General features: G+C 42.8%; 1 protein-coding gene across 1 annotated transcript in view; it reads right to left on the bottom strand.

Annotated features, from left to right (window-relative positions):
- The window catches only part of TENM1 (teneurin transmembrane protein 1), a 384,715-nt gene that overhangs the window by 271,772 nt on the left and 97,429 nt on the right, over positions 1–15,514 (bottom strand). Inside the window, exon 2 of the mRNA XM_081964396.1 lies at positions 3,772–4,044. Within this exon, the coding sequence (XP_081820522.1) occupies positions 3,772–3,988 (217 nt within the window). The 5' untranslated portion in view covers positions 3,989–4,044. The remainder of the gene's footprint in view (positions 1–3,771; positions 4,045–15,514) is intronic.

Raw genomic sequence — 15,514 nt, 5'->3', positions numbered from 1 at the left:
GGTGCCGACAAATAAATGTGATAGAAATCAGCTAGGGAAAAAAAAAACATTCCTCTTTTTAGAAACATATTTCAATGTTTTCTCAAAAGAGCAGATGAGATACAAAAATCTCTTTCAAGTAGAGAGTGTAGATCAAACAGAATTTTTGCATCTTCTTTTAGTGGAAAAATATCATGCCAAAAGCATATCAATATTGATAGCAGCAGTGCCTCAGATAGAAAGCCCATAAAGAGAGTGGTAAGGACAGCCGAGAAGATTATCGGAAGCTCGCTTCCTGTTATTCAGGATACTGCTTATAAGCGATATGTGCTTAGATCTCAAAGCATTGTTAGAGACCCCACATGCCCACTTTATGGCCTGTTTCTGTTGTTCCCCTCTTGGAAGAGGTTTTGAAGTATTTCTAGCAGGATTACCAGATTCTGTAAGTTTTGTTCCCCATGCCATCCGTCTGGTAAAGTCGCAAGATTCATTTTTCTTGCCATGTACATGTATACATCCAAACTCTGTGTTTGTTTCTCCGCGTTATATATGTGGGTATATGTATAATCATATATGTGGGGTATATGCATAAATTTGTGTTTGCTTGTTTGTTTGTTTACTATATCCCTTTGAGAGCTATATGCAAAGAAATTTCATTTTAATTTATGCTGATTAGTTTACATTCAAAGTGATAATAAAGATTCTATTCTATTCTATTCCATTCCATTCTATATTGTAATACTATTCTATATTGTAATTTTATTCTACATTGTAATTCTATTGTTCTGTTCTGTTCTATAATATAATTCTATTCTATCCCATTCATATTTTATTCTATATATATATAGCTTAGCTGATAAAGGAGGAGAGCCTGTGGCTTAGTAGCTAATACAACTGCCTGACATGTAATACAACCCAGGTTCAAATCCCAGTAAGGGTATGGCTAGCTGATGAGAGCTAAATAGCTTGAAATAGATCTATACTAGTCTCCCTTTATTTATTTATCAGCACAAATGCAACATGCACGTGCGCACGCGCACACACACACACACATATTCATAATTTTCTTTGCCTGCCAGGATCTTCTGAAACAATGCTTTTTTTGAACCAGTGGTAGAAAAATCAACATTACAAAATGATCAAGACAATATCCTAACAAGACAAAATAATAAATACAGAATTGCATTCAAATTCATTGAATTCTTCATTTCCTTTGAGCACATGATAAAGATTGAATCAGCCTGACCTTCCATGGGATACTATGACTGGGAAGGTCCTAATGCTAACATAAGAAGCCTTGAAGACTAGTAAAGAACATGGAATGATGGGAGTTGGAAAGAACTTCAGAGGTCTTCTAGTCCAACCTCCTGCTCAAATCAGGAGGCCTTATATCCTCCCGATCAAAAGGTTGTCCAGTCTATTTTTGAAAATGGATGGAGCACCCACAGTGCCAGGAGTAAAAGTGAACATTAGTAAGCACATTAGGAGCTTCATAAGCAGGTTGTTGACATTCCCACAAAAACATCAAGAAGGGAGAAGGGATGCCCATTCTCAAAATGGTTGATGTGCATGGTAGGGCTAACTATCAAAATGAGCTTTTGTCAGAAGGGAAACTACTAAAGCTGATCCCTGCCAGCTTCTTGAGCTCTGAACTAAAGAACTTATAATTGACGTCAGGAGGAAGAGAGATGTACATTTACCATTGTACATAAATGGCGAGGAGATGGAGAGGATTGGTAGTTTTAAATTTCTGGGCATTTATATCTTGGATCATGAATGCTAACATGCTTGTGAAGAAGGCACAGAAGAAGCTGTACTTCCTGAGAATGCTAAGGAAGATTAATCTATCTCAGCATCTACTTCTGTCCTACTATCGCAACACTATTGAGAGTGTCTTACATACGGCATTCTTGCATGGTATGGGAGCAGCTCTGCAGCAGACCAAAAAGCTCTACGGAGAATCATTAAAACTGCCCAGAATATCACCGGGCTCCAGCTACCAGCCCTGGATGACATCTTCGCATCTCGCTGTTTGAGGAAGTGGCATAACATTCTCAGAGACTCTTCCCATCCTGCTTACAACCTTTTTGGACTGTTGCCTTCTGGCAGAAGATACAGAACAATTAAAACTCGGACCACACGTCTTCTGAATAGCTTTTATCCCAGAGCTATAATTGCACTCAACAATGAACTAAAGGGCCACCATCAGTGAGCTATTGGACAGCACTACTTAGTCTGTTGTGTGGATGCTTGGGTGGTTTAGGGGCGGGGAATTGTTTTGGTGGATGAGGATGTGTTTGGGGATTATTATGTCTGTTGGGCTTGGTCTCTGGGTGTTATGTGAATTTTGTTGCATGGGTATACTGTGTATTTACATACAATGACAATAAAGTAAAATAAAGGTTCAGCTTTTCCATCCCAGCGTCCATTTCCATTTTTCTAGATAGATGTCCATGCTTCTCAATAAGGCCCTGAGCTGCAACATTTTCTAAAAATTGCTTATGGACTATCAGGCGGCGTAACAGCATTCTTGCATATAAATTTAGCCTTGGAATCTGGCAAGTTTTAGCATAAAATTGAATCAGGTGCTCAGTATGATTTGGAACAGAAAGTGATTTTCACGGGTGGGCAAATAAAATATAGAGGTATCTTGGTACTCAACTGCTCTGAAACTCATCGAATGTGATGCTCAATGCACTTTGATGTGAAAATTTTGTCCCAGTACTCATTGTTTATTTAGAGTGTGCAGTGGCCTAGAGGTGGAGCTCTTGCCTCACAATCACGAGGCTGTGAGTTCAAGCATAGGTAAAGGCAGATATTTCTCTCTCAGGGCACGATGAGTGTATATATATCTGAATATAACTCCGCATTGGTGACAGGAAAGGCATCCAGCCAGTAACCACTCAGCTCCATTCAGTTGCTCAGACTCCACCCCATAAGGGATTATGGGGTCATTAAAAGATGATGAGGATTCATTGTTTGTTTAGTATTCAACACATAGACAACACAGAACTTGTCAATGTTGGCTGCCTTGTGACTCACTATTTTATTCCTTATGGCAGCGATGGCTCGCGTGCCACAAGTGGGGGGGAGCACGGGGGGATTGTGTGCGGGCGTGCCACACCCATAATGCAACGCGCGATCCCCAGTGCGCATGCGCGCACAACGCAAGCCCATTTTTACATGCTTTTTTTGCCCTCCCCAGGCTCCAGAGGGCTTTATAGGAGCCTGGGGAGGGCGAAAAGAGCCTCCCTCGCCCCCCCAGAGGCCCTCCGGATGCTTCAGGGACCGTCCGGAGGCTTCCCTGAAGCCTTCAGAATGCTTAAAACGACCCTCCGAGCAAACCGGACTTCCGGTTTGCTCGGAGGGTGGTTTTAAGCGTTCCGAAGGCTTCAGGGAAGCCTCCGGACGGTCCCTGAAGCCTCCGGGGGGGGGGGAGGCTCTTTTCGCCCTCCCCAGGCTCCTATAAAGCCTCTGGAGCCTGGGGAGGGCGAAAAATGGCTTTTAAAAAGGTGAACTCAGCTGGCCAGCACATGCGCGTTGGCCAGCTGACAGGGCAGCGCCTTGCGTGCCCTGACAAATGGCTCCGCGTGCCACTTGTGGCACGCGTGCCATAGGTTCACCATCACTGCCTTATGGGAAACATCTGTTTGGTATTCATCATTTTTGGTATTCATCGTACCTCCCAGGAACCAATTAACGATGAGTACCGAGGTACCACTGTACAAGAAAGCAAGCGACTGAGGTTAATGTGGACATGCTATTTGTCACAAGGCAAATGGTTCAACGTACCTTGAGTGGATTCATCAACTCCTTTTCCTGTTCGGTTATGGCTGTTGTAATTGAGTCTGAGATCTTGTCCGAATTCATTTAGGGTTTCTCTCGACTCATAGGACTGTCTTGCTTTTCTCCCATCTTCACTTTCATCTGAAGAGCTGGTATAAGCTAGGTCCATTTCATGCTTAGCTTTGGATAGGGGCTGGTAAGGTTTACAGTCCATTTGCTCCATTTTTGATCCAGCAAGGTCATGAAAACAACAGAGTAAGGCTTCTTAAAGTTATACACCTGGAAGAGACAAAAGCATTGTAAGTCTCAAGTGATTTTCTGTTTATTTAATTCAATTTTGAGGCTGCCCAACTCCTCAATAGCTACGGGCATCTTACAATTAAAAATCAACGTATATAGAAAGCATGTGCGAAATACTATATATCATGACCAGGAAATTACACTTTCCCAATTTAAAAAAAAAAATCAAAATTACAGGCAATCTGTAACTATCTCATCCCAAAGCTTGGGAGAACCAATGTAGTTTCCATGATTTTTCTAATGATAAATGATAGGTGATTTGTCTTGTCCATTCAGCTAAATACAAGAAGATAGCAGAGTTCGTGTGTAGAAATAATGTAGCTTTTAATTATTAGGAAAGAAACAATAAGACATCCTCCACTAGAAAATGACTAAAATGGATTAAATCTTACATCAAAACAACAATGGCCCACTTTGGTTTCCCATTGTAAGCTTCACAGACCATCTTTGATGGAACCAGAAATGAGTTTCTATAGCAGCGTTTGTATCCTCAAAGTAATTTATGTGGCACCTGTCAGGTGCGAAGTATCAGGACCATTCATAAAGTTTCAGCATGGAAGATGTATTCAAGACTATTGACAAAAATCCGGTCAACTAAAATTGGCATCAGATAAGGGGTCAATGAAATTCAAGAGGGGTTGGACATGGAGCAGTTGTGGGAAGACAATGATTCTAAGCTGATGACGTGCTTAACTCCACCCCTCCAGCTCTGCCTGGTCTTCTCCTACACTAACAGCATCAACTTCATTTTGACACTGGGGGAAGGAAATGGGTCCTATGCATTGAAACAAAAGATACAGATTCCCATTTTATAAATAGGCATATTTATAATACTTAGTACATTAAAAAGATAACTCACATCGAGTGACATCAAGTAACATAGTTTTTCTCATTTATTTCACATTCTTAGTGAATTAATTTCATAATCTCTCTCTCTCTCTCTCTCTCTCTCTCTCTCTCTCACACACACACACACACACACACATACACATGTAACCCATGTTCACAAATTCTCCAGGGACATGTCTTCTTTAACCACAGTTCAGTTAATAAATTGTTCCTGGCTTGTGCACACTTCGTGCTAAAGACTTGCTTGGTTAAATGTATTAAAAAAATGAGGACAGGTGTGGGTAGTGAAATAATTTTGGTTCATGTTTCTTCTTCTAAGTGATCTTCTGAACATTAACAGAGGCTGATAATACATTTTTTTTTTTACTGGCTGCTAATAATAAGTATGTGTGTCAAGAAAAAAGGAGAAAAATCATACTATTTCAGTTTAAAGCCTAACCTACATAAGGGGGGGGGGACTTTACTCTATCCTAATCACTGGCAAAATGTGCATTATTTTAATGGCCTTCCTCCATATTCCTGCATTAAATATAAATTATTAGGGGAAAGCAAAGTTCTTTATGGAGTACATTTGTTAAGTTTGAAGGTGGAAGGAAGGAAGGAAGGAAGGAAGGAAGGAAGGGGGGAAAGGGTAGGATGGAGAAAGGAAGGGAGGAAAGGAGAAGGAAAGAAAGAAAGAAAGAAAGAAAGAAAGAAAGAAAGAAAGAAAGAAAGAAAGAAAGAGAAAGAAAGAAAAAGAACCAGAAAGGAGAGAGGGACAAAGGAAGATATATGTCTACCAGATCAAATCAGTGCACTGCAGCACAAAGGCCTCTTCATTCTACATTGTACAGATTGTATCCTTTGTATAGCTATAGGACCTTTTCTTTATCTTGTGTTTGTGGGTGGAGTGGAATCCTTCTTTTCCTTTTGAAATCCTGGTTTATGCTCTAAAAATTAACCAAGTGCAATACAGTAGTTGCCATAGGCCAAGACAAAGAGAGGGGAAAGCAAATTCCAGTTGAATATTAGGCAAGAAAATTCCTAGCCATAAGATCACTTCCATAGTGGAACCATCAGCCAAGAAGATTTAAGAGTCAGCTTCAATTGATAGTCATTTGTTGAGGATGCCTAGATAAGCAGGGGTTAATACCAGACAAACAATCAAGCAGTAAACAATATTCTAATCAAGGAACAACCAACTTAGACAAGCAATCAAGCACTAAACAACAATTCAATCCAAGAACTACGAAGGAGAAAACATCACCCCCACCAACACTGATAAAGCAAACCACTAGTATATAAAGACAGCAAAACCTCACTCCCTTCCAGCATTGATGATGTTACCAAGTTGGGTAATGAAATGACTACAAGAAAACAGTCAACCTCAAAAAGCACCCAGTTCAATCCTAAACTGTTCTCTTCTCTTCTCTGGACATTTTAGTTGCATTCCTACATAAACCAAGGACTTGGACTCAATAAATGAAATTGTCTTTCCAATTCCTTGACGCTGTATCAGCTTTAAGGAATGCTTTTTCTTGCAAGACGTTTTATTACCAAACTAGGTAACACCATCAGTGCTAGAAGAGAATGGGGTTTGCTCTCTTTTTATATACTAGTGGGTTGCCCTGTCAGTGTTGGTAGGAGTGATCTTGGTGGTACCTTGATTTAGGTGGCGAACCTATGGCATAGGTGCCACAGGTGACATGTGGAGCCCTTTCTGCGGGCATGCGAGCCATCACCCAGCTCAGCTCCACCGTGCATGCACACATGCCTCACTCCAAAAGCTGATTTTTGGGTCTCTGCTACACATGCAGGAGATGTGCATGCATGCGCAGGGTGGCTGAGGATCGTGCATGCATGCACGGGGGGCAGGGGAGAGAGGGAGATGCAGTGTGCACGCCTGCACCTCATTTTTGGTCCCAGGAGGCTTCAGGGAAGCCTACTAGGCCCACAACGGGACGCAGGGGGCGCACACATGCGCAGGGGTCGGGTGAGCCTGGGGGATCATGCGCACATGTGCAGGGGAGAGGGGTACATTGCATTGTGGGGGTGGGCATGGGGGGGTGCTGTCGCATGTGCATGCGCGATTTCAGCATGCAAGGAGAAAAAGGTTAGCCATCACTGATTTAGGCTGTAATTTACAGACAGCTTAGAGATTTTGAGATGCTTCTGGTTTATAGGAGGGCTTCACTTCAGAGCATCAACAACTCATGAGAAAAAGGCAGATACATAATTGGCATCTATGCTCCCACCTTCTCAAACCATACATGGCGAGGAACATTTAGGAATATCTAGGAGGGAATGACATCCGTTCCCAATCTTCTTAATATATTTTGACAATTAACAGGGGCATTGCCGACAGAGTGCATTTTGTGCGTTTCACAAAAATTCACTGTTGTGTGTTGCAGGTCTATTTTTACTCTTTTTTTAAAAAAAACAAAAGCCGTAGCCCTTCTATTATTGGGACAGTTTGACACAAAACTCCAGGTTCCCGAAATTAGAATTGATCCATTTAATTTAAAAAATGGCAGTTGGGCATTAGCCCTTAAAGAGAATACAAAAGTGGTAGCGATGGAGAATTAAAGAGAGTTCTAAGCAAGACGCAGCGTTTAAGTAGAAAATTATTCCTTCAATTTTTTCCCAGCCTATCATCAAAGCAAGTGGGGCGTAATCATCTAAACAATTAGCCCCAATTTTCTTCCCCAAACCTGTTAACTCCTTTTAATGAGTTTAGGATTAAAACTGGCACATTTTCTACCAGTTTGATACCTTTGAAACAAAACCCCTTGCCTGTGATAACCTGTGGTTTCCAACGGACAAAAAGATATGATGAAGAATCAATTGAAATCTCTCCAAGAATAGATGCCATCCACTAAGCAGTGCCAGAGGGCGGCGCCCAGGAGCAGGGCCTTCTCTGTGATGGGCCCAGCCCTCTGGAATGACCTCCCCCCCCCGACATTAGGATTACTACCGACCTCCGCTCCTTCCGTTCAAAACTCAAGACCCACCTTTTTCAACTAGCCGGCCTGACTCAACCATAGTTCCATTCTAATCCTCCTGGCAATCTTTTAAACTTGTAATTTTATATTGGGGTATTTTATTTTTAATCTTATTATTACTATTTCTATGTATTGTAATGATTGTTGTGTGATTTTTATACCTCCTCCGTGTAATGTGTAATGTTTAATTGTATAATATGTGCTTTTTTATTTATTGTACGCCGCCCCGAGTCCCTTCGTGGAGATGGGAGCGGCTAACAAATCTAATTAATAATAATAATAATAATAATAATAATAATAATAATAATAATAATAATAATAATAATAATAATAATAATAATAATAATAGATACGGCGACACGGTTTTAAAAAGGAAGCCAGCGGAGACGAGGAATGTTGCTATTTGGTGGGGAGGAAGAACAGTAAATGATGCTCCCCACACACCACGGCCCACGTCACAAAACACAGCACCCCACTAAGGTCTGGAAGGCCCACCAATATTTTCCCCAATCCTAACAGCAAAAGCACAAATCTAGCTTCCCCCTCGACTTTCCTCGCAAAAGGGGATGATGTGACATCACGGATACGAATCACTTGCCAAGCAGATCCCATCTCCGTGAGAATGCTGCAGGGGCCATAAGTGTGAAAAATGGTCATAATTCACTTTTTTTTCCCCAGGGCCGTTGTGACTTCAAACCAGAGTTGGGTTCCTACTTGGTTCAGCTGAGTAGGTAGTTAACTCGGCCTGCCACACCCCTGAACCGGTTCTATCTTCGGTGCCAGCATCTCGATTTTTGTTTCTACGCATGCACAGAAAAACCCTCATTGCAAAAATGTAATTTCTCCCCCCCTTTTTTTTTCTAACGTTGTGCGCATGCGCAGAACTTTTTAGGTGCAAATGTGCATGCATGGGCACACGTGTGTAGCTATTTACACAATTTTTTGCACGCCGAACCAACAGTAATTCCGGCAGCAACCCATCCCTGCTTCAAACGGTCACTAAATGAACTCTTATAAATCGAGAACTAGCTGCAATCAATTCCCCGTTGATTCATTTCTTCTTTTGCTTATTCTGATGAGGAGCTTTGCTCATCATCTCTACTTTCATCCTCACAATCATCTTGTGAGGTCGGCCGGATGAAAAAAAGAAATAACTCCGGAGCTTGAATGCTAAATTTCTGGCATAAATCCATTAGGGAGATGTTGCTTTATAATTGGAGTTGTGCTTAAGTGTTTTGCTTCCTTTAACAGTCATTAGCCCAGCCCTTTGTTCTCTGTACACATGCACGCACACGCACACAGATATATGTGTGTATTTCTGTGTGTGTTCCAATACCAAGGGATGCCACAAAGAAGAGGGAGTCAAGCTATTCTCCAAAGCACCTGAAGGCAGGAAAAGAAGCAGCAGATGGAAACTCACTGAGGAAAGAAGCAACCTGGAATGAAAGAGCAATTTCCTGACAGCTAAAACAATTAACCAGTGGAACAACTTGCCTCCAGAAGTTGTGAATGCTCCAACACTGGAATTTTTTAAGAAGACTGCATAACCATTTGTCTGAAATGGCCTAGGGTTCCCTGCCTAGGCAGTGGGTTGGACTAGAAGACCTCCAAGGTCCCTTCCAACTGATATTCTATTCTATTATTCTATTCTATTATTTCTTATTCTATTCTAAACAAGGATAGAAGCAACCTAGAACTAAGGAGAAATTTCCTGACAGCTAGAACAATTAACCAGTGGAACAACTTGCCTCCAGAAGTTGTGAATGCTCCAATACTGGAAGTTTTTAAGAAGACTGCATAACCATTTGTCTGAAATGGCCTAGGGTTCCCTGCCTAGGCAGGGGGTTGGACTAGAAGACCTCCAAGGTCCCTTCCAACTCTGCTATTCTCTTCTCTTCTATTATTCTATTCTATTCTATTCTAAACAGTACTGTTGCCATGGTATTAGGGACCTGTCTAAGATAGGTATCCTACTCTCTCTGACTATAGGTTCAGCTTTGAGGGAACCCCCTACAGAGGAAACACGAGATATGCTTCAGCTCATAGGGATGAAGGTGGTCAAAATAGGTCATCTCTGTTAAATAAGACAGAAAATATTCTGGAAGCAGCTTGGCATCCATGCTGGTTTTTATCATCCCGCTAATGTTGCAGATATTGGAAACGTCTGCCAACCACGAAAACTTGAACTCTTCTTCTTCTTTTAAATGAATTATTCTTGCCTGGAGGTGGATTAATGAATGCCTAATGCTGAGACATGATGCATAAATGAAATGGCAATATATTGCTTGGATTCTTAAGTACACTTTGATGACACCAGTTACACAAAAACAGAGAACATTTAGATGAAATGTGGATTTGACGCAGTATCCTCGGAGGATGCTCGGAGGCATAAAGCACTAGGCAGATAACACATTCACATATGTAGATTTTTTTTAGGCAAGATAAAGGTAAAGGTTCCCCTCGCACATATGTGCTAGTCATTCCTGACTTTAGGAGCGGTGCTCATCTCCGTTTCAAAGCCAGAGCCAGCGCTTGTCTGAAGATTCGCCCGGGTCATATGGCCGGCATGACTCAATGCTGAAGGCACAGAGAACGCTGTTACCTTCCCATCAAAGTTGGTTCCTATTTTTCTACTTGCATTTTTTTTTACATGCTTTCGAACTGCTAGGTTGGCAGAAACTGGGACAAAACGGGAGCTCACTCCATTATGCAGCGCTAGGTGTTTGAACCGTCGAACTGCTGACCTTTCTGATTGACAAGCTCAGCGTCTAAGTCACTGATCTACCGTGTCCTTGGTTGGCAAGATAGACAACCTCTATTTTAATATTAAACTAACATCTAACGTGGAGAAAGGAACCAAGATGGAGTTTAATTTTAGCTCATAGGTGAATTAAATGAGACTTCTTTTTAATTCAAGTGCATTTGGAAAAGAAATCCCAGAGAATGAAACAGGCTCACACAAAAATGAGTAAGACATAGAGATGGTTTCTTTTTAAGGATATATGAAAGTAGCATATGACCAGGTTGCCAAAATCCTAACGATATTTTTGCTGAATTCAGTTGTGGGATTTAGGTTTGGCTACTGTAAGCTTTCAGTTTACAGTAATTATTATCAACCCTATAAATTATTTTATGAAGTGAGCATACTTCGTAAGGTTGACACCTATTTTAAACATAAACATAGGGCACACATATCATGAGAAAGGCAGGGCTAGATGAATCAAAAGTTGGATCACTGCAGATGGGGATTACAGCCAAGAAATTAAAAGATGCTTGCTCCTGGTGAAGAAAGCTATGGCAAATCTAGACAGCAAACTAAAAAGCAGAGACATCACCCTGCCAACAAAGTGTGTATAGTCAAGGCTATGGTTTTCCCAGTTGCAATGTATGGCTGTGAAGGTTGGACTATAAGAAAGGCTGAGTGCCAAAGAATTGACATCTTTGAACTATGATGCTGAAGAAGACTCTTGCGAGTCCCTTGGACTGCAAGGCAATCAAACCGGTCAATCCTAGAGGAGATCAACCCTGATTGCTCTTTAGAAGCTAAATCCTGAAGAGGAAACTCAAATACTTTGGCCACCTAATGAGAAGGAAGGGCTCACAGGAGAAGAGCCTAACGCTGGGAAAGATTGAGGGCAAAAGAAGAAGGGGATGACAGAGAATGAGGTGGCTGGATGGAGTCACTGAAGCAGTCGGCGTGAGCTTAAATGGACTCCGGGGGATGGTAGAGGACAGGAAGGCCTGGAGGAACGTTGTCCATGGGGTCGCGATAGGTTGGATACGACTTCACAACTAACAACAACAACAGCATAGGGTACAGGGTGAAGAACAAGGCCATATGGCTAGCCTTAATGGCGGCACCATTAAGCAATTGCTATTGAATAGGAACTCAGTCAAACAAAAATCTAACGAGTACCATATTTATCCCTAGAGCAGATTGGTGCAAGAGTTAAGGTGCCAGGCTAGAAACTGGGAGAGTATAAATTCTAGTTCTGCCCTAGGAAAGAAGCCATCACAAACCCATCCAAAAATGTTGCCAAGAAAACAGCAGGTGCTTGTCAATGATGTTTCTAGTAGTCAACACTGATTTGAAGGTGCTGTTTCCAAAAGGCAACTGGTTTTTTTTTTCCCTTTGGGGAAAAAATGCTTCTTTGGATTGTAGTTCTACATCTATTTAGACTCGGATTCAGGTGACTTGAGGATACAGATAAACCGCCAAGTGGCCTCCGTGACTCTCAGAGTGATAATGAGCAAGTGGCTGCAGAGAACATTCTGTAAATCCTTCCATTCTCCATCAATCAGTTAGAAAAAGCTTCTGTCAGAATATTCATGAACTGGAATTGGACATAGCAACCATTGGGGAGTGGCTGGAATAGGACATGGTAACAAGGTCAGCCAATGTATAGGCATGGCAACTGGGAACTGTTTGGTGACTGAGAGCCATGCCAGATGGCTCGGAGCCTGGGCGTGGCTTACCTATGTAGCTCAGAGTCTGTGCAAGAGAACTAATCTAGTCTGCTCTCTGAACTGAAACTGGAAACCAATCTCTCTCTCTACCACATTGGAAGGATCTGCTATTGGTATTGTACATTTATTCTTGTGTTATTATGTGTATAAAGAAGTTAATGAATCTTGCTGAATTCATGTGATCTGTGTGTGCTTTTTGGATTTGATTTTTGCAACAAAATCTGATGGCTTCTTGGATGAGAAGCAAAACTTTTTCAAAGGGAAAAAAAAACAACCAAGAAAGTCTGATTGCCTTTTGGGGGGAAAAGCACCTTTGGGATAACCATGAACTGGATGATTGAGAATCTCTATAGACACTGACTTGAAGCCTTGAAAAAAATTAAAATCATATCAAACTAGGGTTGTGCAATCCAAAGGACATATACAGTAGCCAGGTGCCGAATCACAATTTTAAATGGGCTGGAAGGAATATTTAAGGAGCAATTAAAATGACTGGATTTCAATCCAGTCTGAACGTGTTTCAATGTAATCAAATTTCGTTTCTGGCACTCACACCTTCCTCATACACTGCCTATTTTGGGAGAGTGATCTCTTCCAGCAGTTATATGATTGCAAGCTACATACAGCCATGTACTGGCTGACATCTTGCCAATGTCTTATTTATTTGACTGCTACAATTTGGAATCATACAATGGATTGACAAAACAAGCAAACTTCTGTCTAAATTGGGACATCTTTGAACGAACTGAAAAGGACATCTGTGAATTCAATCTATGGATTCTCCAGGCAGAAGCTCGTAGTTGGAATTCTCTGAATCTAGCCATTCAGCAGAGGATGCTAATGCTGTGCTATGCTATGCTAGCTGCAGATGTTAGGATCTATTGGATGCACTTCATATATACATAGATCTGACAATCTTATTTAAGAAAGCAAAGATGGTATTTTAACGGCACTCCTTTAAAGGCAAATTCCCAATCACCATTTCCTCAAAGCTGTCATTATTCTGGAAGTCTATGGAGATTCTCAATCAACTAGGTCATGGTTATCCCAAGTCTGCTTTTTCCAAAAGGCAACTGGACCCTTTTGGTTTTTTCCCTTGAAAATGTTTCACTTCTCATCCCAGAAGCTTCTTCAGTTCTGAAGACGTTCAGTTTAGTTCTTCAGAAACTGAAGAAGCTTCTTGGATGAGAAGGACCATCGGCTTACCCAAAGGGTCCTTTTCTGTGCACTGCGGGAGAGTCCAAGCAATGGGTTAAATCAGTCTGGTTGTCCTAGGACCGAGGAAACTTTTTCCTTGGCCACACCTCCTGGTGTTGTTTGGCCCCAGAATTTTGAGAAGGTCTGGAACCCGTGAAGTCTGGAAGCATGATGAAGCAGTAAAGGAAAGTCCGAGTTGACACGATAGTCACAAATCCCTGGACGGAGAAGCCAGGGTAGGTTGGACTCTCCTGCAGTGCACAGAAAAGGACCCTTCAGGTAAGCCAATGGTCATTTTCCTGTGCACTGCTTGGAGACATACCCAAGTTATATGTCATTAGGGTGGGCAGAAGGTCAGTCCCGGGATTCGGTCATGGAAACAACCACCTGGAGAACCCGCCTGTCGAACGAAGCTTCGGCCGAAGCATACATGTCAAATGTATAGTTCTTGATAAAGGGTGATGGTGAAGATCAGGTAGCTGTTCTGCAGATGTCGTCAATGGTAGCCTGGGTGGCCCAGGCCATGATGATGGCAGTGTTCCTTGTGGAATGAGTGGTACTGTGTCGAGGTACTGCCCTGGACTGATGTTCGTATGCAGTTGCAATGCATGCTCTCAGCCACCTGCCAACCGTAGAAGATTTCACCTTCTTACCCAAGGAACCTGGTTGGAATGACACAAAGAGGGCCTCTGACTTGCAGAAGTCTGCAGAACGCCTGATGTATATCCGCAGGGCCCGTCTGACGTCCAATGTGTGCCAAACACGTTCCCTTGGGTGGTTGGGGCACGGGCAGAAGTTAAGTAGGATGACTTCTTGTGCCCTGTGGAAGCAGGTGTTGATCTTTGGGATGAAGGCAGGGTCCAGACGCAGTATGACCCTGTCCAGATGGATGACACAAAGGTCCTCCCGGACCGATAGAACCGCCAGCTCTGATATGCGCCTCACGGATGTTATTGTGATAAGAAAGGAAGTCTTTAAGGCGAAGTATCGCAGTGACGCTGTACGTAGAGGCTCAAAGGACGGTGAAGTAAGAGCCTGTAGGACCATGGATAACTGCCAGATGGGATAACGGTGAACCACCGGAGGGCATAAGTTGGAGGCGAACCCTTGATATTTTGCTGAGGGGCTGGGTCGGATCACCGGACCAAACAGTGGATAGTGCCGCCACCTGACGACGAAGGGTGTTGGGGGCGAGACCCTTGACTAAGCCCCCCTGAAGAAACTCCAGTACGCAGGAAACAGGTGCAGTGACTGGATCAAGATGGAGGTTGCCACACCACTTGGCAAAGGTGGACCAGGTGGAGTCGTATATCCTGGTCGTTGAAGGACGCCTGGATGGTATGTACCACCTCCTCTGACAGGCCCTCTTTCCTCAGGAGGTCCCCCTCAAGTGCCAGGCGGCCAGCTGGAGCCACTGGGGGACGAGGTGGACTATTGCCCCCTGGCTGAGGGAGATCTGGCCTTGAGGGATTCGCCATGGAGTGGACACCGACAGGCTGACAAGGTCGGCGTACCAGGACCAGTCCGTGGTGCCTATGCCACGAGTAATGCTCAGCTGGCCACTCCCATCCTGGCCACTCCCACTTCCCCCCCCCAAGGTTAAGCACAACCCCAATGCATCCCTCAATGAAATGGAGTTTGACACCCCTGGGTTGCTAGATGGAAAGGCCACATCCGAACAAGGTTATTACCCTCTTCCATCTTTTGGCTTCTCTGCAATTCCCCAGATCTCTCACCACTGGTCCTACTAGGTTGGCTGCTAGGGATTCAGCAGCCTTTCTCCCAATGTGATATTGATTTTGTCACCAAAAGAAATACACTTTTTAATCAGGACATCCGTTAACAGAGTTTTAAGTGTTCTTGAATTAATGGTGCCATTAAGACTCTATCTCCCAACCCTTTGTAATTTCTATCAGTGCGGATTTCCGGGGGATGAAAGCCCGAAGTAATTTAGC

Source organism: Natrix helvetica, assembly GCF_964273705.1.
Source record: "Natrix helvetica genome assembly, chromosome: 11".
NCBI classification, from domain to species: domain Eukaryota; kingdom Metazoa; phylum Chordata; class Lepidosauria; order Squamata; family Natricidae; genus Natrix; species Natrix helvetica.
The sequence above is the reverse complement of the archived record's forward strand: the minus strand, read 5'-3'. Positions and strand labels throughout refer to the sequence as shown.